The sequence below is a fragment of the Suncus etruscus genome, chromosome 17 (assembly GCF_024139225.1).
Source record: "Suncus etruscus isolate mSunEtr1 chromosome 17, mSunEtr1.pri.cur, whole genome shotgun sequence".
Lineage (NCBI taxonomy): Eukaryota > Metazoa > Chordata > Mammalia > Eulipotyphla > Soricidae > Suncus > Suncus etruscus.
Genome location: NC_064864.1, coordinates 43,501,926 through 43,525,293, shown reverse-complemented (window position 1 = coordinate 43,525,293; position 23,368 = coordinate 43,501,926). Strand labels below are relative to the sequence as shown.

The following is a 23,368-nucleotide window of genomic DNA, read 5'->3' as shown; positions in this document are numbered from 1 at the left end:
ATGTTATGATAAGAAAATAGTTTGGGCCGGAGAGAGAGCATAGCTGTAGGGCATTTGCCTTGTACTCAGTCAACCTGGGGTGGATCCAGGTTTTATTCCTGCATTCCATATGGTCCCCTGAGCCTGCCAGGAACAATTTCTGAGTGAAGAGTCAAGCATAACCCCTGAGCACTACCAGGTGTGGCCAAGAACCAAAAACAAAACAAAACAAAACAGAAAACTACCCAATTTGTGTATAAGTGGTATCCAGACAGTATCTGGGGGAACCCAATATCAGCCATTGCCTTTGTTTGAACCATAACTCCCTACCTAGACAGGTATATTCTGTTTCTTCAAGGCCAGTAATAGGATATATAAAGACTAGAAAGTTCCAACTCCTACCTTTGGGGAGGGTTTGAGGAGATTGTTTTATGTATGTATCTGTGTGTACATGGGGATTGTTTGTTTTTGAAGCCACACCTCATGGTGCTCAGGGAACTTATACAGTGCTGGTTATTGAACCAGGATTGGCTGCATGTAAGGCAATCACCTTCCCTCCTATACTCTCTCCAGCCCTTAACTCCTTTCTTCCTTTCCTGGGATCCTACTTTACTCTCCACATATCCCTGTTGTTCCCATCCTGCTCTTTGTTCCTGCCCTGCCAACCACTGCACTCAAACTCATGGTGTAGGAACGTAAACCACTGCCTACTTCAACCATAGGACCACAATCTACTCCCAACATCAAGATCTGTAGCTAATACCCACTATCCACCTAACTTTTGGAACACTCTGGTCCCTTCCAGATCTTTATTTCTCAGTCCTGACACACCTGAAATGTTCACTGACATATACCCACAGAACTAAGCAGGCCTCAAGAAGGACCCCAAAAAATAAAACTCCATTGTTGACCAGCACTCAGTAGTAATCCCAGTGATGGAGATACCTGGGTTGCTCCACTGGCATACATGACACCACTTAACTGACAGACATTTCTCTATTTAAAACATTCAGTGGCTATAACATTTTCATCCAGAACCTGCTATAAAGGCTCTTTTTTTTTTGTTTGTTTGTTTTTGGTTTTTGGGCCACACCTGGCGGTGCTCAGGAATTACTCCTGGCTATCTGCTCAGAAATAGCTCCTGGTAGGCACAGGGGACCATATGAGATGCTGGGATTCGAGCCAACCACCTTAGGTCCTGGGTCAGCTGCTTGCAAGGCAAACACCGCTGTGCTATCTCTCCGGCCCCTATAAAGGCTCTTTAGGGATTTCACAGTACAGAGATAGACCAGCCTATGAGACTCATCAGCAAGCACTTTTCATGTGCTTGAGGGAAGTTGATGGGACGTGTAACTTGAAAAGGGGGGATATGTCTCTGTGCTCTGGTGTTTCTTCCACAAGAGCAAATCACCCCAAACTTCAAATCAAACCCTTCAATAGTATGGGAGACTCAGGGGGACTTAAGCTTGGCAGAGGTAGAGTTCTAAATCTAGAAAATTAGAATACACAGGGCAGATTCACTTACAAATATATATATATTTTTGGTTTTTTGGTCACACCTGGCAGCACTCAGTGTTTACTCCTGGCTCTGCACTCAGATATTACTCTTGGCAGGCTGAGGATTGAACCTTGGTCAACCAGATGCAAGGCAAACGCCCTACCCACTGGCTATTGCTCCAACCCCACAAATACATTTTACTGGCTATGGAAGTCAGAGAGTGGCTGTGGAAGTTCAATTCCCATCGCCCCATCCCCATTCACCGGTGTTACCTTGGTCCCATTCTTACTCACCTGTGGCCTCTCCCTCGGATCCTGTCTGCTTTGCAAAAGTCTTCAGGTACTTAGCAAACAATCCTTTCTTGGCCAGTAGTGAGCTGTAGGATCCCTTTTCCAGGATGGTGCCATTTCCCAGAACGACAATCTCATCCACTTGGGGAAGAAACTGAATGCCATGTGTAACCAAAAGTCGAGTCTGTGAAAAGAAAACTAATGTGTGGCAACTTCCCTGTGACTACCATCTTCTATAAAAAAAATTTTGTGGTGGGGCTTTGGTTCAAAATGCCACCCAAGCTCTTGACCTCTTTCCTTCCCAGCAATATATCCAAAAATCTGACACAATGACTGAGATGAGCCTCCAGTCATTATGAGATTGCTCACTCAGATAAACAAGGCTTGTCCTACACACATTCTCCTTCAATTTTCTAGAGAGCCAAAAGTTGAGCATAGGAATGCCACTTGAGATCAAGATCCCTCCATATAACTAAAGAAAAAACTAACTGAAGTGCTAACTACCTGCTTCTTTCACTAACCAGCTAAACAATAAAACTAATTGACTAAATGTACTAGATCGAGCACTTTAGACCCATTGCAGAGTAAAACACTGTCTTGGGCCCTAGCCCTTCCTGGAATAGGAATGTTGGTGGGTATCCTTTATGTTTTTTTTCTTTTTTCATAGGCTAAGAAAACAGGGGTTCATCGTAAGAAAGAAAGGTACTCACTGGTGAGTAATAAGGTAGTTCTCTGTACTAAAACCCAAACCTTCATGCCCTTTTCCCTACTTCACAGCCATACAGGCACAAGGTCCTCTTTCCTGGAATACCTTAAAGTCTCAGATCAAAGCTAACTCTTCTGAGAGGCCTTCCTGAATTCTCCAAACTCAGGAATTTTTTTCATACTTAGCTGGGTTGTTATAAAAGATACAACTCACCCACAGTCAAAGAGAAGCAACGCCTATAACAAGGCACCAGGATGGGGTTCCTGCAGGGTGGTATGTCTAGGTAAAACATGCCTGAATTCAACAGGGGTGCCCCCCCCCCCAGCACCTAAGTACCTTCATTAGCCCCAATGCTCTTTGAATCTCATTGCTCAAGAGTTTGCATAACCTGCTCACTCTCTTTCTCCTGCCCTTTCACTGGCTCCTCACTCAGCTTCTGGTTCATAGGCCTGTCCTGAGAGAGGAGGAATTCTAGCCTCTGCATAAATGTGCAGCCAACACAGATGGCTCACCAAGAATAACAGAAGACATGGCTCTCACGCGGGAGATGCAAAGACTAAAGGATTCTGTGACAGTAACTGGAAACAAAAACTAAATATAATTAATTTCTCCAGCCCTCAAAGCACTTTTAAATCATACTCAGTCATCCCACGAGACTCAAAATCAGTGCCCCAGAATGAGTCTAAGAAACCCCATTGCAGTATAAGCCCCAAACTCCAGCCTAAGGCTTAGAGGTGAAGGCTACAGAATGTGGCACCCTCTTACAGAGGCTCGTCTGACTCTGCCATCTTTATAGCAGCCCAGGAGCAAGTGAACCAGAAAATACGCTTCTGACAGCAGCTGCCAGAGATGAGCCCACACTTCCCACCAGTGACTTCGTTAGCCACTCATTTCTCACCTTGTCTTTCAATAGGCCTTGGGGACCCAAGACCTTATTGAAAATGTGTGTTCCCACATGAGCATCCACAGCAGATAGGGGGTCATCCAGAATATAGATGTCTGACTTCTGATAGGTGGCTCTGGCCAGGCTGATCCGCTGCTTCTGACCCCCACTGAGGTTGATACCCTGGTGAAAAAGGAATTTGCATGAGGCTGAGTTCCAGAGACTTGCCTGGTAGGAGGCTAAGGGAGAGGAATTACTACATGGGCCTTTAACCAAATTTGTTTGTTTGTTTGTTTGTTTCTTTTTTGGGGTCACACCCAGCAGTGCTCAGAGGTTACTCCTGGCTCTACACTCAGAATTCGCTCCTGGTGGGTTTGAGGAACCATATAGGATGCCGGAATTCAAACCACAGGCCTTCTGCATGCAAGGCAAACGCCTTACCTCCATGCTATCTCTCCGGCCTGTAACCAAATCTTTGATGTTGATTCAGATCAATTCTTTTGGGCCCAATAATAGCAGGAATGTTTATCTCAATATTCTCTACCAGGAAATGACTCATTCTTTTGAGTTATGGTTGCTTCCTATCCTGTGGAAATGTGAAGTTAGAACAGAAAAAAATGTTTTCTCTGTTTTTTTGTCATTGTTCATGGATGTAACACCAGCATTTATAATAGTGTGAATCCTACAACAGCTACTAATAAATCCATGTTGAATTAGTGAACAACATCACATCAGTGAGAAAAAAATTATGCTAGACATACTTTGATTAGAGTGTTGGTGTGTGTTTTCTTTAATTTTTAATATTTTTTGTTTCTTTTGGGGGGGGCCATACCCGTTTGATGCTCAGGGGTTATTCCTGGCTAAGCACTCAGAAATTTTCCCTGGCTTGGGGGGACCATATAGGACGCTGGGGGATCGAACCTCGGTCCTTCCTTGGCTAGTGCTTGCAAGGCAGACACCTTACCTCTAGCGCCACCTCACTGGCCCCAATTTTTAATATTTTTTAAAATAATTTCTTTATTTAAGTACCATAATTACAAACAAGTTTGTAATTGGGTTTCTGCCATAAAATGCACACACCCCCTTCACCAGTGTAACTTTCCCACCATTAATGTCCTCCACTTTGGTTTGGTTTGGTTTGGTTTGGGGGCCACAATTTGCAGTGCTCAGGGGTTATTTCTAACACTGAGCTAAGCAATTAATCCTGACAAGCTCAGGGGACCATATGGGATGGAATCCAGGTCAGCTGCATGCAAGGCAAATGCCCTACCTGCTGTACTATCACTCCAGCCCAAGTTATTGTTTATAACACTTCCAAACCACTTGTCCCTTAAAAACTGCTATATTTATTTTTAGTAATAGGAAGAAATAACCAGGATTTCTAAACAAATATTATTTTATAGAATGGATACAGCATAGTCATTTAAAACCTCTTGCTAAGAAAGACATTTGATAACAAGAAAAAATACTTCATTACAATTGTAAGTACTCAAATCAGATTACTAGCACCTTCTGTATTGCAGAGAAACATTGGATTCCAAAGTTTGGTGCCACCTCTTTTTCTCCACTCTGAGGTCAGTCTCGGGCCAGCTGCCAATGGTAACCAATCTTCCAGGCCCTCAGATCATTACCTTTCCTTTCAAGTACATAATTTCTCTATTTGTTTACAGGTACAACATGTTTTGTAATGCTGAGAACTTTGATATTTGTTTTGAAGCCACACCCAGTGGTGCTCAGGGATTTCTTCTGGCTTTGCGCTCAGGATTTCTCCTACTGGACTCAGGGAACCATATGGAGTCCTGGACATCAAAACCAGGTTAACTTCATGCAAAGATAGTGTCCTACCCATTGAATTATTGTACCCTTTGAGAAGGTTTTTCTTGAGGGTGGGGGGGGTTAGAGGGGGTATAAAATACTATGCAATTTCACATTTTTTCATTTTATTCCAGGTACAACCACCAAAATTGGCCTGCCTTTTCAATCACACATCCTGTGTTTTCAGTTCACAATTTTTTCATCCACCAAGGTTCTTTGGGGCCCAAGTACCTTTTCTCCAATCTCTGCCAGGTCTCTTCCAGGCAGTATTTCCAAGTCAGGGAGGAGGGCACAGGCCTCCAGAACTTGCTGGTACCTCTTTTCTTCCATTTCTGAGCCAAAAAGGATGTTATCCTTGATAGTGCCATTCTGAATCCATGCCTGCTGGGGGACATAGGCGATGGTGCCCTGAATGAGGAAGGATTAGCACATTAGACCATTGCACCTCCAGAAATACCTGTTTAAAGAAAAAGGGCCTTAAATTTGATTAACTTAGATTTGAGGGAATAGACATTAGTCTGACTGAATGACTGACTGACTTTAGAAAATGTTCTTATGGGGCCGGAGAGGTAGCATGGAGGTAAGGCATTTGCCTTCTATGCAGAAGGACGGTGGTTCGAATCCGGTATCCTATATGGTCCCCCGAGCCTGCCAGAAGCAATTTCTGAGAGTAGAGCCAGGAGTAATGCCCGAGCACTGCCGGGTGTGACCCAAAAACAAAAACAAAAATAAAAGAAAGTCAGTCTCTTGTTCCTTTCTAGGACTATAAAAGTGATTTTCTAGCTTTGGTGCTGAAAAGTAAAGGTTAAGGGCAGAATAATAAAACAGTTGGTGGGGCGCTTGCCTTGCACATGGCCTACCCACATTCAACCCCTGGCACCTCATAACGATCCACCAGGTGGATCTCTTGTTCACCAAGCACCTCTAGGAGTGATTTCTGAGCACAGAGCCAAGAGTAACCCCTAAGCATTACTTGGTATGACCCAAAACCAAAAACAAATGATCAAAAGTGAAGGATGAATGTACAAGCAGCTTCCAGAGCAGACTTTTAGTAAGAAGCCAGTGAGTTTCAGCAAAGGCTAACCTGACTGGCTGGGGTGGCACAGAATAGGCCACCCGAAGCAAGTGCAAATTGGTGGAGTGAGGGCACCAGATTGATGTGTAACGCTGACTCCGTGCTCAAAGAGAGGTGGAGTCTGACAAAAGCTATGTTTGGGCAAGGACTGTTATGAGTGTATAAGAAAATTTTTCTAAAAGGAGTTAGGCGTCAGAACCAAAACCAGTGAGTCTTCTCTACTTGTTTACTAAATGGGAATTCACTTGTCAGTTATTGGTAAAACAGGGAATAATGTCTGTACAACATGGAAGAAGAGTCAGTCCTTAAAAATATTTTCAATCGGGGCCCGGAGAGATAGCATAGCGGTGTTTGCCTTGCAAGCAGCCGATCCAGGACCAAAGGTGGTTGGTTCGAATCCCGGTGTCCCATATGGTCCCCCGTGCCTGCCAGGAGCTATTTCTGAGCAGACAGCCAGGAGTCACCCCTGAGCATCGCCGGGTGTGGCCCAAAAACCAAAAAAAAAAAAAAAAGAAAAAAGAAAAATATTTTCAAGCATGTCATTGTAAAGGAATCAGGTGAAAGTTTCACACTATCCAAACTTGGGTTGTTTCACCATAGCATGTGCAACAGTGCATGAATTGCCTACTAATTGTGCTCAGTGAAAGAATCCCAACCTCTACCTCCAAATACCTAATGCACAGTCCATATATAATCAAGTCTCTTAAAGAGACTATACATCTATAGTAACAGAAAATAGATCAGTGGTAGTTTGAGGGTGGTTGGGAGGTTGACAAGAAAGGCTTGAAGGGAGATGTTTTCTAGGTGATGTGCTGTGTTTGTGTGCGTGTGCGTGTGTGTGTATGTGTGTGTGTGTGCCTTTACCAAATACACTTAAAAATTTTATTTGGAAGGTAAAAGTTTGAGACATGCCCAGTGGTGCTCAGGGGCTACTCCTGGCTATATACTAAGGAAGTGCTTAAGGACCATAAGTAGTTCAGGAATTGAAATGGGGTCAACAGGATGGAAGGTGTGCAAATGTGATCTAAAGCTCCCCTGCATGACCCTGTGGACTATCCAGCCCAACAAAGTTCATATTTAAAATGAGCACCACTTATTGTGTATATTAAATGTCAACAAAGTCATAAAAAATGAGAGGTATTGCAGTATATGTGGACATTATGGGGAAAGCCAAAAAGCTATGAACTTGAGCCAGGCTGGATGGCTTTACATGCTGGAAGCCCAGGTTTTGTCTTCAATACTTCATGGTCACCACAGAGCACTGCCATGTGTGCCTCCTCCTTCCTCAAGATGCATACAAATCAACTTTGAGTGTAAGTAGAAATTGGTTATGATTCAAAGTTTCTATAATTTCTTCTAAATTTAGTCCTCTGAAGCAGTAGAAAATACTGGTGGAAATGTTTAAAACAAAAAAATATGAAGAGCGTGCGCACAAGAGGGGCAGGTAAAATGTCTGACATACAGGCAATCATGAGAGAGGGAAGGGGGTGGGTAGGAAGCAAATTAGGGACATGGGAGGCAGAAAATATGCACTAGAGAAAGGATGGGTGTCGGAAAAAAAATAAAAAAGGAAGTACCTGGTCTGGAATGATAGCACAGTGACAGGGTGTTTGCCTTGCACAAGGCCAACCCAGGATGGACCCTGGTTCAATTTCCGGCATCCCATAAGGTCCCCCAAGCTGCCAGGAGCGATTTCTGAGTGTAGACCCAGAAGTAACCCCTGAGAGCTGCCAGGTGTGGCCAAAAAATAAAGGTATAGTTGTCCTTAGCCCTGTTTGCACAGTTGTAAAAGAGACATTTCTTTCTTTTTTTTTTTTTTTTTGCACAGTTGTAAAAGGAAGGAAGGAAGGAAGGAAGGAAGGAAGGAAGGAAGGAAGGAAGGAAGGAAGGAAGGAAGGAAGGAAGGAAGGAAGGAAGGAAGGAAGGAAGGAAGGAAGGAAGGAAGGAAGGAAGGAAAGTAGAAAGAAAGGAAGGAAGGAAGGAAGGAAGGAAGGAAGGAAAGAAGGAAGGAAGGAAGGAAGGAAGGAAGGAAGGAAGAAAGGAAGAAGAAAGGAAGAAAGGAAGGAAGGAAGAGAGAAAGAAAGAAAGAGAGAAAGAGGGCCGGAGCGATAGCATGGAGGTAAGGCGTTTGCCTTTCATGCAGAAGGTCATCGGTTCAAATCCCGGCGTCCCATATGGTCCCCCGTGCCTGCCAGGAGCAATTTCTGAGCATGGAGCCAGGAGTAACCCCTGAGCACTGCCGGGTGTGACCCAAAAACCACACAAAAAAAAAAAAGAAAGAGAGAAAGGAAGGAAGGAAGGAAGGAAGGAAGGAAGGAAGGAAGGAAGGAAGGAAGGAAGGAAGGAAGGAAGGAAGGAAGGAAGGAAGGAAGGAAGGAAGGAAGGAAGAGAAAAAAAGAGAGAAAGAAAGAAAGAAAGAAAGAAAGAAAGAAAGAAAGAAGAAAGAAAGAAAGAAAAGAAGAAAGAAAGAAAAGAAAGAAAGGAAAGAAAGAAAGAAAGAAAGAAAGAAGAAAGAAAGAAAGAGAAGAGAGAAGAAAGAAGAGAGAGAAAGAAAGAAAGAAAGAAGAAAGAAAGAAAGAAAGAAAGAAAGAAAGAAAGAAAGAAAGAAAGAAAGAAAGAAAGAAAGAAAGAAAGAAAGAGAAAGAATGAAAGAAAGAAAGAAAGATGAAAGAAAGAAAGAAAAAGAAAGAACTGGTGAAGATGTTATATAGAATTTTGACTTTTTAAAATTTCTGTATTGGAAACAAGTGACCTCAAAGGCCATTCTCAGAGGAAGTGGACAGCCCCGGTCTAATGGTCAAACTGAGTGCAATTGGCAGGGAGATATTATGTGGTATTTATATTATAATTATTAGTGTGGTGTTTATCATAATCATAATCATCATCAAATCACAGTCAGATACAGAGTTAAAGAGTTGCTGATAGTTGAGTTTCAATCATAAAATATTCTAACATTCTAACTTCACCAGTGTTCATTTCCCACCACTAATAACCCAGTTTCCTTTCCAACTTCCACCCCACCCTCACCCAAGTCTGCATTAGTAGACTGACAATTTACATCTCTCTGTCTCTGTCTCTCTCTGTCTCTCTCTGTCTCTGTTCTTTCTGTCCTAACTTTACTTCCCCCATCATTTCTATTGTCTTTGGGTATTATTGCAGTGCTTTTTAAAAATTATTATTATTATAACAAAAGGGTTTTTTTGTTAGCATCCTGGTTTCAAAATTATGTCTGTTCTTTCTCTTTCTTTCTTTCTTTCTTTCTTTTTCTTTCTTTCTTTCTTTCTTTCTTTCTTTCTTTCTTTCTTTCTTTCTTTCTTTTCTTTCTTTTCTTTCTTTCTTTCTTTCTTTCTTTCTTCTTTCTTTCTTTCTTTCTTTCTTTCTTTCTTTCTTTCTTTCTTTCTTTCTTTCTTTCTCTTTCTCTCTTTCTTTCTCTCTCTCTCTCCCTCCCTCCCTCCCTCCCTCCCTCCCTCCCTTCCTTCCTTCCTTCCTTCCATTTTAATTTTTGAGTCACACCCGGCAGCGCTCAGGGGTTACTCCTGGCTCTATGCTCAGAAATCATTCCTGGCAGGCTCAGGGGACAATATGGGATGCCGGGATTCGAACCACTGGCCTTCTGCCTGTAAGGCAAAATGCTATCTCTCTGGCTCCAAAGTTATGTCTTTTCAATAATCTGCTCAAACTCTCTTTCTCTATATCCTGATGCTTTCATCACACACTTTTTTTTTTTTTTTTTTTTTTTTTTTGGTTTTTGGGTCATACCCGGCGGTGCTCAGGGGTTACTCTTGGCTGTCTGCTCAGAAATAGCTCCTGGCAGGCACGGGGGACCATATGGGACACCAGGATTCGAACCAACTACCTTTGGTCCTGGATCGGCTGCTTGCAAGGCAAACATCACTGTGCTATCTCTCCGGGCCCTCATCACACACTTGTGTGTGTGTGTGTGTGTGTGTGTGTGTGTGTGTGCGCGCGCGCGCGCGCAAAATATAAAGTTTTGGGGGCCAGAGAGGTGGCATGGAGGTAAGGCGTTTACCTTTCATGCAGAAGGTCATCGGTTCGAATCCTGGCGTCCCATATGGTCCCCCGTGCCTGCCAGGAGCAGTTTCTGAGCACAGAGCCAGGAAAAACCCCTGAGCACTGCCGGGTGTGACCCAAAAAAAAGAAAAAAGTTTAAAAAAAAATATATAAAGTTTTCAGAAACAGAATAGAGGCAAAGCAGAATTGCCTTTCCTTTGTAATAAAACATCTCTGTTCAATATCATACTTTTATATGCATATGAGAATTATTTGGAGAGCAAGCTGGAGGGGAAAGTAAGTTCTTAGACTATATATAATCAGAATCTGATTATACATATTGGAGGTAAACCAACCTATAGCAGACAGGTTGACCAGACACCTCAGCAACATACCAGCAAAGGTTTTCAGAATTTAGTTTTTAGTGCTTTTTCCCAGACAGAAGAGCAGCTACAGAATAGCCACTGATGAGTTTCCAGGGTCCCCCTGTGCCCCTGGCATCTCTTTCTCACCTTGATGGTGATGTGCCCATGGATATGTTCCATTTCTCCAAGCAGGGCTGACATCAAGGAGGATTTCCCGGAGCCCACAGTGCCCACCACAGCCACTAGCGTGCCTGGCATAACATCCAGATTCACACTGAAAGACAATTTATAGAGGATGAGGGATGTTGTTCCAGAGGAGTGCAAGCTACTTCTCAGATTCTTGTGGAATATCTGATAGTAGGTGATTACCTTCAAGCATCAGGGATGTTAGAAGCTTGTTCGCTCTTTCAGATTTTTTTTCTAGGCATTGACTAGCAAAATAGGAGCCATGTTCTCTCTGCAGAGAAGCTTCTGGATTGAGAGGGTTGAGAGGAGAGGTTTCTGGACTCTTTCTGGGACAAGCTCCAGAGTCCATGTGAAAGGCTGGAGGAGCAGGAGAAATGGTGGAAGGTCCTGGGTCTATCAGGGACACCACAAGGTGTAATTGTTGTAAAAATGCTCCAAACTGCTCAGTATTCCACTGTGACCCCTTACAGTGGATGCTGTGCTCCTACAGGAAGTGCTTATAAAACTTATGATATGGTGTAGGACATTTGCCTTGATGTAGTGGACCTTGATTTGATCCCCAGTTCCCCTGTGGTCCCCTGAATATGCCAGGAGTGACCCCTGAGTGCAATGCCAGGAGTAAGCCCAGAGCACAGCCAAGTGTGATCCCAAATCAAACCAAAATAAAATAAAATATTGTGACAAAAGGGCTTAGTTTAGCTTAGGTAGCCAGCAGGGAAAGAGAAATGAGGTGTTTGGATGTAAACCTTCATGTCTGAAGTTAAATCTTTATAGTTTGCACACATGGTTCATTCTGGAGAAAGAAGCCAGATTCTGAGCTTCAGATGGCAACTTTTAAATGGGTGGATAAATTTATGTGGAGTTCAGACTTTTGGTAGATTTCTACTGTTTTCAGACATGCACACCACTTGGCATGGTTTCATGACCTTTGTCCACCATCTGGAGAGCAAAGGTCTGCATGGGTTCCCAGCTGCCCCACATGAGAGTCAGGTTATGGGTGAGTTATGGGAAAGGAAGCTCAGGAGCTTCACTCTGAGCTGCTTTCACTGGGGTCTGCACTGCTGTCGAGCACATAACACGTTTCCCTGTGCCCCAATACATGACTTTTCCAATAGCAGGACTAAAAGGGAATCTGAAAGCACAATGGGATGGAAAAAAGGCAACTCACTCTCGGATGGCGGCTTCCAAGTCCAGGCCCCAGGAAAAAGTGGCCTCAGAAAACTGCACAGCTTTGTCTGTTGAGAAAAAGGCCTTTCTTTTAATCAATTGTAGAGCCCCGTCTGTCTATCTGTCCTTCCTCAGCACTCATGTGCCCTCTCTGCTTCCTCTAGCAGGTTCTGACAACAGTTCTGTCTTGGGTTCCTATACTAAAGAAGGTATAGGAATGTTCCTGGGATGAGACCGGAAGTTGTCAGCCGAGGACATCTTTTCTGATTTAGGAATCCTAACCCTCCATCAATCCAATATCTGAGCATTCAGGCCCATTCACAGGCCCTCCTGTTGGCTTGAATCCTGCTATAGAGGTCTACCTCCATCTACAAATCTATCACATTCCCTGGCTCCCTCATTCCTGTTTCTCAGGCAGCTTTGAAAACCTCCCAGTCTTTAAGCCTCTAGAACCAGTGTTTTTGCTCTCTAGCCAACCTTCCCAGGCTGCATGTTTGGCTTCCTCTTGATTTACCTTCAGGTCCTCAGTTTTGCTGAGCAATCTGGCTAAGTAATTTGTTCTAAGTGAAAGATGATTGAAGTGTAAACCAATATGTGGGTCTAGATGTTCCTTTCCAACAGCTAGCTGCTGCCAGTCTAAATAAAGTATTCAGGTCTGATCTGTGCTTATGAGTTGGGAAACAGCTTCCACATTCATTTACCAAAACTCTTGTCCTGTCGAATGGCTGAGGTGTCCAAGTCATCCCCTCCCAAGTACTTCTCCAGTCGATCTGTGGAGACACTGGCCTGGAGGAGACACAAAGAGACTCAAAGTCACCAAGGCAGTGAGGAATACCAGCTAAGGGAGGGCCTGAGCTGTGTTGTTGGCTGTGATTGTAGAAGCACATCAGAGTTGAGTTGGTGCCAATCAGACTTGGTACTAATGAAAAGCCACTTGACACAGTTGAATGTCCTATTCCCCATTTCAGACACACACACACACACACACACACACACACAGATTCTGTCTCTGTGGTCTGAGTGTCTAGAGCAAGACAGCTGATTTGGCCACGTGTGCAGACATTCCCCTGACCCCATCAACTAGGACACCAGCTGCTCTGAGAGTGACTTCTGGAACTCAGGAACCTGGTCCAACTCAGTGACCAGGCTCAGCTTTTCTGGACCTAGACACTCACTCAACCCATTTAGGGCTCTTCAACTCCAAACTTGTTTCTCATAGCATAATGTTCCCAAACTGCCTTTTGTCCTCCCACCACACACATACACATCTTTCTGCAAGGAGAGGGATTCCTCTCTTTCTTTTTTCATACCATATTCCTTGTTGCTAGATGGCTACATTAAGAGCCTTTGGGGAAATGGCCAAGAAAGGGGTTTAAAAATGTATCAGGGCTTTCCATCAGCACCTCCTCACTGTATCACAAGTGTTTCCTATGAGGTAGGTGAGTTTTTATTTTATTTTATTTATTATTTTTGGCAACATACCACAGTGTTCAGGACTTATTCCTGGCTCTATATTTAGGGCTCACGCCTGGTCCAAGGGAATATGCAGTGTCAGAGATCAAACCCTGCCAGCCAAGTACAAGGCAAGCACCTTAACCCTACACTATCTCTTCAGCCCCATCTGGGAGGTAGAGGAGATTGGCCTTGCTGGTCATATCAACTCAGAGATTTGGAAATTTTACAAAGATTAAACCACTTGGCTCTCCAGAGACCAAAGCAATTTATCTTTGAAAGTTTTTCTGAAAAACTAGATGTGAGATACAAGAGGTCATCTTTAGGAATCTCAGGATTTAGCCCAGAGCCTGTGAGTCAGCAGTGCAAGCTCCCACCTACCTGAATTACGGCAGACATCACCATGGGGAGCATGGTGAGTGGGAAGCGCAGAATGTTGAAAAGTGTGATGGAGGTGAAGGCCTTTTCTGCATCCAAAATATTATTGCTATCTACCAAGACGTAGACAGAAAATGTGATCACAGACACCTGTAAAGACGGGGGATAAGCAGTTATTCCTAAAATGGCTTAAGTGGTCTCTTGCTACATTAAGGTACCAGTATCAATGGTAAAGAAGTCTAAGATGGGGGCCAGAGAGATAGCATGGAGGTAAGGCGTTTGCCTTTCATGCAGGTCATCAGTTCGAATCCCAGCGTCCCATATGGTCCCCCGTGCCTGCCAGGAGCAATTTCTGAGCCTGGAGCCAGGAATAACCTCTGAGCACTGCCGGGTGTGACCCAAAAACCACACCAAAAAAAAAAAAAAAAAGTCTAAGATGGACCAGAGAGGTGGTACAGAGGGCAGGGCACCTGCATTGCATTTGATATCCAGTTTTTTTTGTTTTTGTTTTTGTTTTTGTTTTTGGGCCACACCCGGTGATGCTCAGGGGTTACTCCTGGCTATGCGCTCAGAAGTCGCTCCTGGCTTGGGGGACCATATGGGATGCCGGGGGATCGAACCGCGGTCCTTCCAAGGCTAGCGCAGGTAAGGCAGGCACCTTACCTCCAGCGCCACCGCCCGGCCCTTGATATCCAGTTTGATACCCAGTAACCAATATGGTCCTTAGAGCCTACCAGGAGTGATTCCTGAGCACAAAGTGAGTAGTAAGACCTGAACACCACCACCCCAAAACAAACAAACAAACAAAAAAGGATCTTAGATAAAAAATCCATCTTGGGGCTGGAGAGATAGCATGGAGGTAAGGCGTTTACCTTTCATGCAGAAGGTCATTGGTTTGAATCCCGGCATCCCATATGGTCCCCCGTGCCTGCCAGGAGTGATTTCTGAGCACAGAGCCAGGAAAAACCCCTGAGCACTGCCAGTGTGACCCAAAAACCACACACACACAAAAAAAATTCCATCTTACCATTAGAGATAAGAAAGTTGAGCCTCAAAGAGAGGAAAATACTTTGTATAAAGACATCAAATCAAGGACTGGCATTAGAGGGACCAGAGTCTAAGCCTCCCTACTCCTATATTATCTTCCCTTCTATGATAAACCCAATCTGCAACCAAGAAACTAAGCAGTCCTCCTAAACCATTACTGGAATCTAAACCATTCCATTCCAATCTAAACCTCCTAAACCATTACTGGAATGTTCATGTGGAATATTCTGAAAACTTTGTTTTTGTGCCATACCCAGTGATATCCAGGGGCTGCTCTTAGTTTTATGTTCTAGTGTTACTCCCTGGTGGTACTCAGAGGACCATAGGGCGCCTGGGATCAAACCTGGCGCTCCTGCATACAAAGCATGTGCTCACCCCCATTGAGGTATCTCCTTCTAGCCCACATTCTGAAAATTTTCTCTGGGTTGCTCGAGCACAAACAGTCTATAGTGGCAAAATTAAATCTGAGAGCAGGGGGCAGGGCATAAGATCAGAACAGATAGGGGTATTAATACAAAGAAAAGAGGTTTTGGATTTGGTGTTCCTCTAGGCAGAACTTCCACTTCAAGAAGATAGCCCCTTCCTGGAATGCCATTACTCACCAGGACAGGGGCTATGTACAGGAGGAAAACTATTAAGGACTGCAGCTGCCCATACAACAGCAGGTTCTTGAGCTCTTTCTTACGAAGATCATGTACTTGACTTTTGAATGAAGGTTCCCAGGCAAAATATTTCAGGATCTGATAAGACAAGAAAGAGAATAACTTAGGTGGTGGCCCCCAAAAGTCACCAGGAGCATCTTACCACATAGGTTTGGGAATGCTCTCCTCCAAGGGTGGGAAGTAGAAATATAGAATATACAGTGAATATACAGTGTGATTGCAGGCAAGTAGTTTGTATTTGTTGACAACTTACTGTGTATAAAATATTTCATATTATCTTAATATTTTTGTTTGTTTTGGGGACACACCCAGCAGCACTCAGGAGTTACTCCTGGCTCTAAGCTCAGAAATTGTTCCTGGCAGGCTTGAGGGACCATATCCCGGGATGCCAGGATTCGAACCACCATCCTTCTGTCTGCAAAGCAAATACCCTATCTCCATGCTATCTCTCTGGCCCCTAATTTTTTTTGGGGGGGGGCAACACTCATTTGATGCTCAGGGGTTACTCCTGGCTAAGTGCTCAGAAATTGCCCCTGACTTGGGGGGACCATATGGGATGCCAGGGGATCAAACTGCGGTCCTTCCTTGGCTAGCGCTTGCAAGGCAGACACCTTACCTCTAGCGCCACCGCACCGGCCCCTAACTTTTTAAGTAAATACTTTTATTTAAGTATGATGAGAGGGGATGGGTAAGGAGTGAGAGGAACAAGAATTCCAGAAAGCAAAGGAAGAGAAACAATGTACCCTGAGCCAGAAAGTGGACTCCAGAATGGAGGTGCTCTAACAACCCAGAAAAATTGTTCCTCTTTTTTTTTTTTGTGGTTTTTGGTCACACCCGGCAGTGCTCAGGAAACAAGCTGAGAACACCTAAGAATCATGCACAAGTCACCAAGGCAACAAAAGATGGTGCAGAGACTCAAAGTGAGTCTATCTCCACATTTTCTTTTTTTTTCCCCCTTTGTGCCCTATCTCCACATTTTCAATATCAGCCAAAAAGCGGATCTCATTTCCCCAGAATAGCCAATCTGGCCCAGGAATCTCATGAACAGGTACCAGAGTTATGCCAGCTATACCAGAACACCCTTGGGCCTTAGCATTGCCCCTGACCTCCAGAGTACCATTTAGGAGCTCTCCCCCATACTAAAATAATGATGTTGTGGGCACAGTGGTAGAGGATTTGCCTTGCATGCACCAACCCTGGATGGACCCCAGTTTAATTCCTGGCATTCCATACAGTCCCCAGAGCCTACCACAAGCAATTTCTGAGTGCAGAGCCAGAGTAACCCAAGTGCCACTGGGTGTGACCCCAAAATCAATCAATCAATCAGTAAATAAAATAATGTCAGATGGAAGTAAATGTGTGGGTGAGGCTGGTTATATTATACTGATCATATCTGGGACTGCTGGAAAGAAGGAGATCATTAAGTTGCTCTCTTTCCCTTCGTGTAGGCCTCTGTCATTTCTGTTTTTACTGTTTTCAGTAAAATATAAAGACAAAAGACAGTCATTTTTGAAGCAGGACCTGTCTGTGAAGCAAGAGATACATGGGAAAATGAATGAGTAGCGACATGACACATCAAAAGTCCCAAAGCAGAACCCACAAGCAAGAATTTGTCCAGGCCAAGAAAGCCATCTTTGTTGTTCCCACAGAGGGCCACCTGCACCCAGCATCTCACCTTGATTCCATTGAGCACCTCATTCATGATCTTCAAACGTTTGTCTTTATTCTTCATGTTGTTCACCTGCCAGAAAAATAAAGCCCAAACAAAACACATTTCCATGAGTGCAGTGCCAGATATGCAGCAGGTGTAGGTGTAGGTCTTGATGGCTGCCAGTGGGAAACATGGAGTGCCCAGAGAGGCACATGGCTCTCCCCATTTCTTGATACCCACCCTGCTCCTGCCATCCCTCTTTATCTGAGCCTGAGTGTGCTGAGCTCATGAGCTCATTTCTGCACTCATAGTTTTCTTTTTTGGGGGGGTCACACCTCAGGGGTTCCTCCTGGCTCTATGCTCAGAAATTGCTCCTGTTAGGCTCGGGGGACCACATGGGATGCTGGGATTCAAACCACCAACCTTCTGCATGCAAAGCAAACGCTTTACCTCCATGCTATCTTTCCAGCCCCTGCACTCATAGTTTTGACCTGTGTCCTCTCCCTCTTTTGGGGGTTCACTCCTGTACTGTTGACCTTGTGTTGTTAAGAGTTCAGCTTCTGGGCCCTGAGCAAGTACCAGTGTTCTTTCTCACACCCACATTGCTCTGGTCTCAGTTCAGTCCTTTACAGAACTTGGTAGATTTCTTTTTTGCTTTGGTTTATGACCCAGTTCTTTAGCCGTAAGGAGAATATAAGATTTGGAGGCAAATGCAGAAGTCTTGACACACATCTTGTGGTGCCCCTCCCAAAAATGTAGGATGCACAATAGACATTGTAAAAATAATTATTTGTTATTACATAAGTACAAAACAAATGTATGATTACCTATATCATGAAGTCTACTCAGTTACCCTGTGACTTGAGGCAGAGTTAAGGACCAGCCTCTGGAAACCCTGCCACACGGTGGAAAAAAGGTTGATTGCCAGGATTTGGACATTCTGTTTGAGTCACTAAAGTGACTGCTCTGCATGTTGACTTTTCTTATCTCTGATGGAAAAATGAAGCCAATCATCACTATTCTAAAAAGAGCTCAATAAAGCAGGATGAAAATACTCTAAGCAAACTTCTGGGGTAACATTTCTCTCTTCAGTCCTGCTCTTCTAGATATAAATGAAAATCAATTATATAAAATATAAGAAAGTTTGGAAAATGAAAAGGGAAGCCAGAGAAAACCAAGTTTATTTGGGATGGTGGAGTCTTCATTGGCTTTGCCCGAACTTCACAAAAAGATTTAAAATATAGCAAGTGAAGATCTTAGGATTGAAATAAGTAACTTTCCTTACCTGAATAGTCCGACTCTTAGTCACAAGAAACCCATTAATTGGTATTAAGAGCATCATTATGCCCACACCTGCGAAGACAGAAGGTCCCAGCTCTCCCCATAAGAAAAAGATAGATAAGACAATCTGCAGCACATTTGACCACAACAGATGAAGGAAACTGGTCACATCCATGAGCTTCTGGGCATCTATAGACATCAGATTCACAGTCTCTCCAATGGTGTACTGCTTCCTGGCCTGATTGGACAGGGTCAGTGCCTACAAACAAAAATTGGACTCCGTGAACAAGGCTACCGATACTGGCAATGAAAGAGGAAGTGAGAACACAGTAGAAAAGTAGACTCGGGGCCGGAGAGATAGCATGGAGGTAAAGCGTTTGCCTTTCATGCAGGAGGTCAATTGTTCAAATCCCGGCGTCCCATATGGTCCCCCGTGCCTGCCAGGAGCAATTTCTGAGCCTGGAGCCATGAATAACCCCTGAGCACTGCCGGGTGTGACCAAAAAAACAAAAAACAAAAAAAAGAAAAAAAAAAAAGAAAAGTAGACTCAAATTACATTAATTTGGGGCCAGAGTGACAGTATAGTGGGTAGGCCACTTGCCTTGCACGTGGTTTACCTGAGTTCAATCTCTGGCACTCCATATGATCCCCCAAGCCCTGCCAGGAGTTATCTCTGAGTGCAGAGCCAGGAGTAAGTAAGCCCTAGCACAAATGGTGCAGCAAAACAAAACAAAAACAAAAAACAAAACCAAATGAAACAAACAAATAGTACACTTTTCCAAGGAACTGTGCCTTCTTGTCTCCAAATCTATTTTTATTTGATTTGATTTGATTTGATTTTTGATTTTTGGCTCACACCTGGTGGTACTCAGGGGATACTCCTGGCTCTGCATTCAGAAATCTCCCCTAGCAGGCTCGGGGGACCATATGGGATGCCAGGAATCGAACCACCATCTGTCCTGGGTTGGCTGCATGTAAGGCAAACACCCTACCATTGTGCTATCTCTTTGGCCCCAAATGTTCACATTTTCTAAGTTATTTTTTCGGTGGGGAAATGGCTAGCATAGTTTCCTCACCTTCTTATAGACAGAAGCTAAGATAGTTGTCCGCACATTCATACCCAACGTGAAGCACAGTTGAAAGTATTGCTGGAGACAGAAAGACTGGATGAGGGCCACAGCAAAGAAGAGGATGGAGTAGATATAACCCAACCAGGAATATGCGTCAGGGTTGTTTGCAAAGGAGATCAGCCACCTGTTAGATTGAAACCAAGTCAGTGATGCACTTTGGGTCTCTTGAGGGCCCTTTGGCTCACTGGGCACTGCAGGAGATCCTACCCTCACCCCTGAGCTAACAAAAGTGATGAGAAATCTCCAATGGCTTGGGATGACTGATCTCCTTAGCTATTCCAGGCCTCTTGTTTCTGCTGGAAGACAAGCAGCAAGAGCTTTGGGTGGATGACCCCAGGCAGTGAGAGGGATATTGGAGTAAACGTTGCCCAGAGCTGTCTCACTGCTTTGGGGGACACTGGAACAAATGCTCCACAGAGCTCTCTCCCTCTACAGGGGGTACTGGGGGTCAAATTAAAGTTGACCATGTGCAAGGTAAGTCCCCTACCTGCCCCAAGAGCCTGTTTTAAAATGGCAGCTGACTACAAAGTTCCTCCTTAAACACACCAGGGATAACAAATGAATGTGGCAAAAGTGGCTCCAAAGACAGCCTGAGGCCCAACTCACTTCAGCAGCAGAGGATTCAAAAACATGAGGAGGTCATGCACGAGCTTCAGCACGAAGGACTTGAGGAGTACCATGTAGAAAGTTCTGAAAAGAGCCTTGACCAGCCAGGACTTGGGATAGTCTTCTTTGCTCTCAGATGACTTCTTTTTCTTTTTAACTTCTTCCTAGATACAAAACCAGCCTCCACAGTGTCCACCGAGCTGTGGCACATGAAACTTTGTCCCACATACAACAGCTGTCCTCAGCCCTGCTGGCTGTCTGGCCTGAACACTACCCACCTTTGTAACTGTCCTTCCTAGGTCCCTGTGTCCCTCCCAATTGATGCTGGAATCCATCAGGGAGTCAATGAGAGCATCCCCCACAAAGCAGGACCTGGATGAAGAAGGAAGGGGTAGTGGACCTGCTGACCTGATATTAGATATCAGAAGCTTTAAAGCCTTCATTGTTCTTTTCTTGCTTATGGGATGTCATGGGTTGCCCTGGTATGTCTCCTCAATGCTATGTCAAAGTCAACTACCTCTGAATATACTTTTACTTAGAACTAGGGTCTTTGCAGATGTGATTAAGTTAAGCTAAGGTCCCCAGGGAACTAATGTCCTTCTGAAAAGAATGGGGATAAAGAGAAGAGAGCCCTATTACTGGGCTGCCTTGGTCAGCCAAGTTAACACCAAGAGAGAGAAGCTAGGCAGAGTTCCCTCTGTAGGTTCCAGCTGGAGGGACAGTCTGGCAGTGCTGTCCTAAGCTGAGAAGACACTGTCCTAGGTTGTAGGAAATCACTTTCTTCTAGTGGCCCTGGAAATCAAAGCACAGGGCACTGCTACTCTTTGGCCAGCACCCACTTCCTTTGTAGTTGCTCACAGTGGACTCTAGAGCTGCCCTGGCCCAGCCAGATTCTCGACCTTTATCCAAATTCCCACCACACACATCCCTGCCAAACCCATCCAACCTCTTGTGAGGTCATTTCTCTCACTGAGGTACCATCTAATCCTCTCTTGCCAGAACAACTGTCCAGCCTGTCCCCTACCTTCTCTTGCCCCATCCACTCATGCTCCTATAGCACCCACTACAAGATTTAAGGAGTGCTAACCTGATGGCATTACTCCTCTGCAGTCCTATTGACTCTCCAATGGACTGCAAGTGGGGGCCAGAAGGACAGTGCTGTGGTAAGGCACTTGCCTTGCATGTGGCTGATCCCAGTTTGACGTCCAGCACCACACATGCTGGGGATGTGTGCATACACGCCGCACCACCACATGGCCTTACTAGGAATAAGCCCTGAACTCAAAGACAGGAGTAAGACCTGAGAACCTTTAGGAATGTCCAAAAAATTCTATTTAAGGCAGAATAATGTATTTCAAACAAAACCCAGACTGGTACAGAGAGATAATACAGAAGGTAAGGCACTTGTCTTGCAAGAGGCCAACCTGTATTTAATCCCCAGTAGCCATATGGCCCCCTTTGCACTACAAGGAGTGATTCCTGAGTGCAGAGTCAAGAGGAAGCCCTGAGCATTGCTGGGTATGACCTAAAAACAAATAAAAACAAAACAAAAACTCAGACTTCACCATGGCCACAGGTGCAATACCCTGACTCCCTCTGCTTCCATGAGCTCCTCTCAGCCCCACACGGTGCCTAAGCCAAGCCTCCTCTGAGTTCCTTCCTCCTTCTTCCTCGAAACCAGTATCTTCCAACTCTTGAAGAGTGAAGATGCAGCTGATCTATTACTGATTTCCTAACTCTAGAGATGAAGGTTCTCTGGAGGTGGTGCCTGTGTTTTGCCTGTGCCAAAAGGTCACAGTAGCACCCAATTAATTTTCTCCAGTGAATGAGTTACTGCAGGAGAAAGTCCCAGATTTGACCCAGGATACTGCATGGGGCCTCAGAAACCACCAGAAGAAACCACTAGGAGGGCCTCCCAACCCCAAATGAATAAATGAATGAACAAATTGCTAAATACCACCAAAGTACAAATTCTAGTAAATGTAGAGTATTGTTTTATGGGTTCCTTTTAAAAGATACTTTGGTATGAAAATTTCACTTATGCCATATATGCATTGCTCGGGCATCATTGGTATCGTGAATACTGAGAATGAGAAACTACAAGTGCTAGCTGGCACTTGAAAATCCTGACAAAGGATAAGAGCACAGTTGCCTGGTAACCATCTGCTCCCACTTATGGCACAGACACTAGGGGGGAAGTTACCATGACAAGGTCGTCTTGACTTTGACTATGGTTCTTGTCCAGGGTCCTAGAGTTTTGCTGGGGGCACTTGCGCTGGCGTCTCTGAAGGGCTCGCCTCGCCTTTGGCAGCTCCCTTGCCATACAGGCTTCAAACTTGCTGACGAGCGTCTTGGTTTTAATCTCATCATATACTTCCCAGATGTCTTCGATTGTCAGAGGTTTCTTATAGCCTTTCAGGACAATGCTGGAGCAAGAGAAATGCAGGGCCTGAGTCACTCTTCTACCAGGCTCCAAGGTGGACTCTTGGGTGACACTGTCAGTACCTGCCTCCCAGTCTTCCCATTTCCAGTCTCCCAATTCCGGGGCAGTATTTGAACAGTGGCTGCCAGTACCTCATTTCCTGACTCTTTGAACTTGGTGGGAATGCAGAGTAGGGATCAGAGGAGTAAGGTGGTGATAGAAGACAAGTCAATAAGGGGAAGGGGGAAACTACTGAATTAGACCCAGTAGCATCACTATTCCAGATACTCTTTACCACCTCAGTTTTGGCTGCCTTTCTGCCCCTCAGTTGGCCTGGAGGCAGCCATGAGTTGCCCTTGGATCAGGCCTTCTCAGCCTTGGATGGGACGTAGTAGAGGGGAAATATCAATGTTCAAGTAAAATTAAGCCTTGCTGCCTCCTCCCTCTTGTGCTTTGGGCCAGCATTGCTTAGGACTGACTCCTGACTCTATATGCAGGGATCAGGTCAGATGAGACTAGGAGGATCAAACATGGAGCCAGAGATCAAACCCAGACCTACTCTAACAAGCTAACTCCCTCGCAGCTATACTATCATTCTGGCCCTTCCTTCTAACCTGAATGCAGGCAACTAAAGTACAGATGGGAAGAGGACACTTTCACCCTAGCCTGGAAGCTGGAAGAAGCATGGAAGGTGTTTTTGTGACACTAACACACATTAACACTTGGACAGTATTAGGCCCACTCCTTGGTTTTGTTGAACACAG

At 44.6% G+C, this 23,368-nt stretch overlaps 1 protein-coding gene across 1 annotated transcript in view; it reads right to left on the bottom strand.

Annotated features, from left to right (window-relative positions):
- Positions 1 to 23,368, bottom strand: part of ABCC2 (ATP binding cassette subfamily C member 2) — a 66,309-nt gene that overhangs the window by 22,447 nt on the left and 20,494 nt on the right. The window contains exons 7-19 of the mRNA XM_049764382.1: positions 22,386 to 22,608; positions 20,183 to 20,346; positions 19,523 to 19,700; positions 18,451 to 18,705; positions 17,190 to 17,255; positions 15,455 to 15,592; positions 13,809 to 13,955; positions 12,677 to 12,761; positions 11,977 to 12,043; positions 10,770 to 10,896; positions 5,403 to 5,579; positions 3,372 to 3,539; positions 1,771 to 1,951 (exon numbers count right to left, since the gene is read on the bottom strand). Of these exons, the coding sequence (XP_049620339.1) occupies positions 1,771 to 1,951; positions 3,372 to 3,539; positions 5,403 to 5,579; positions 10,770 to 10,896; positions 11,977 to 12,043; positions 12,677 to 12,761; positions 13,809 to 13,955; positions 15,455 to 15,592; positions 17,190 to 17,255; positions 18,451 to 18,705; positions 19,523 to 19,700; positions 20,183 to 20,346; positions 22,386 to 22,608 (1,976 nt within the window). The remainder of the gene's footprint in view (positions 1 to 1,770; positions 1,952 to 3,371; positions 3,540 to 5,402; positions 5,580 to 10,769; positions 10,897 to 11,976; positions 12,044 to 12,676; positions 12,762 to 13,808; positions 13,956 to 15,454; positions 15,593 to 17,189; positions 17,256 to 18,450; positions 18,706 to 19,522; positions 19,701 to 20,182; positions 20,347 to 22,385; positions 22,609 to 23,368) is intronic.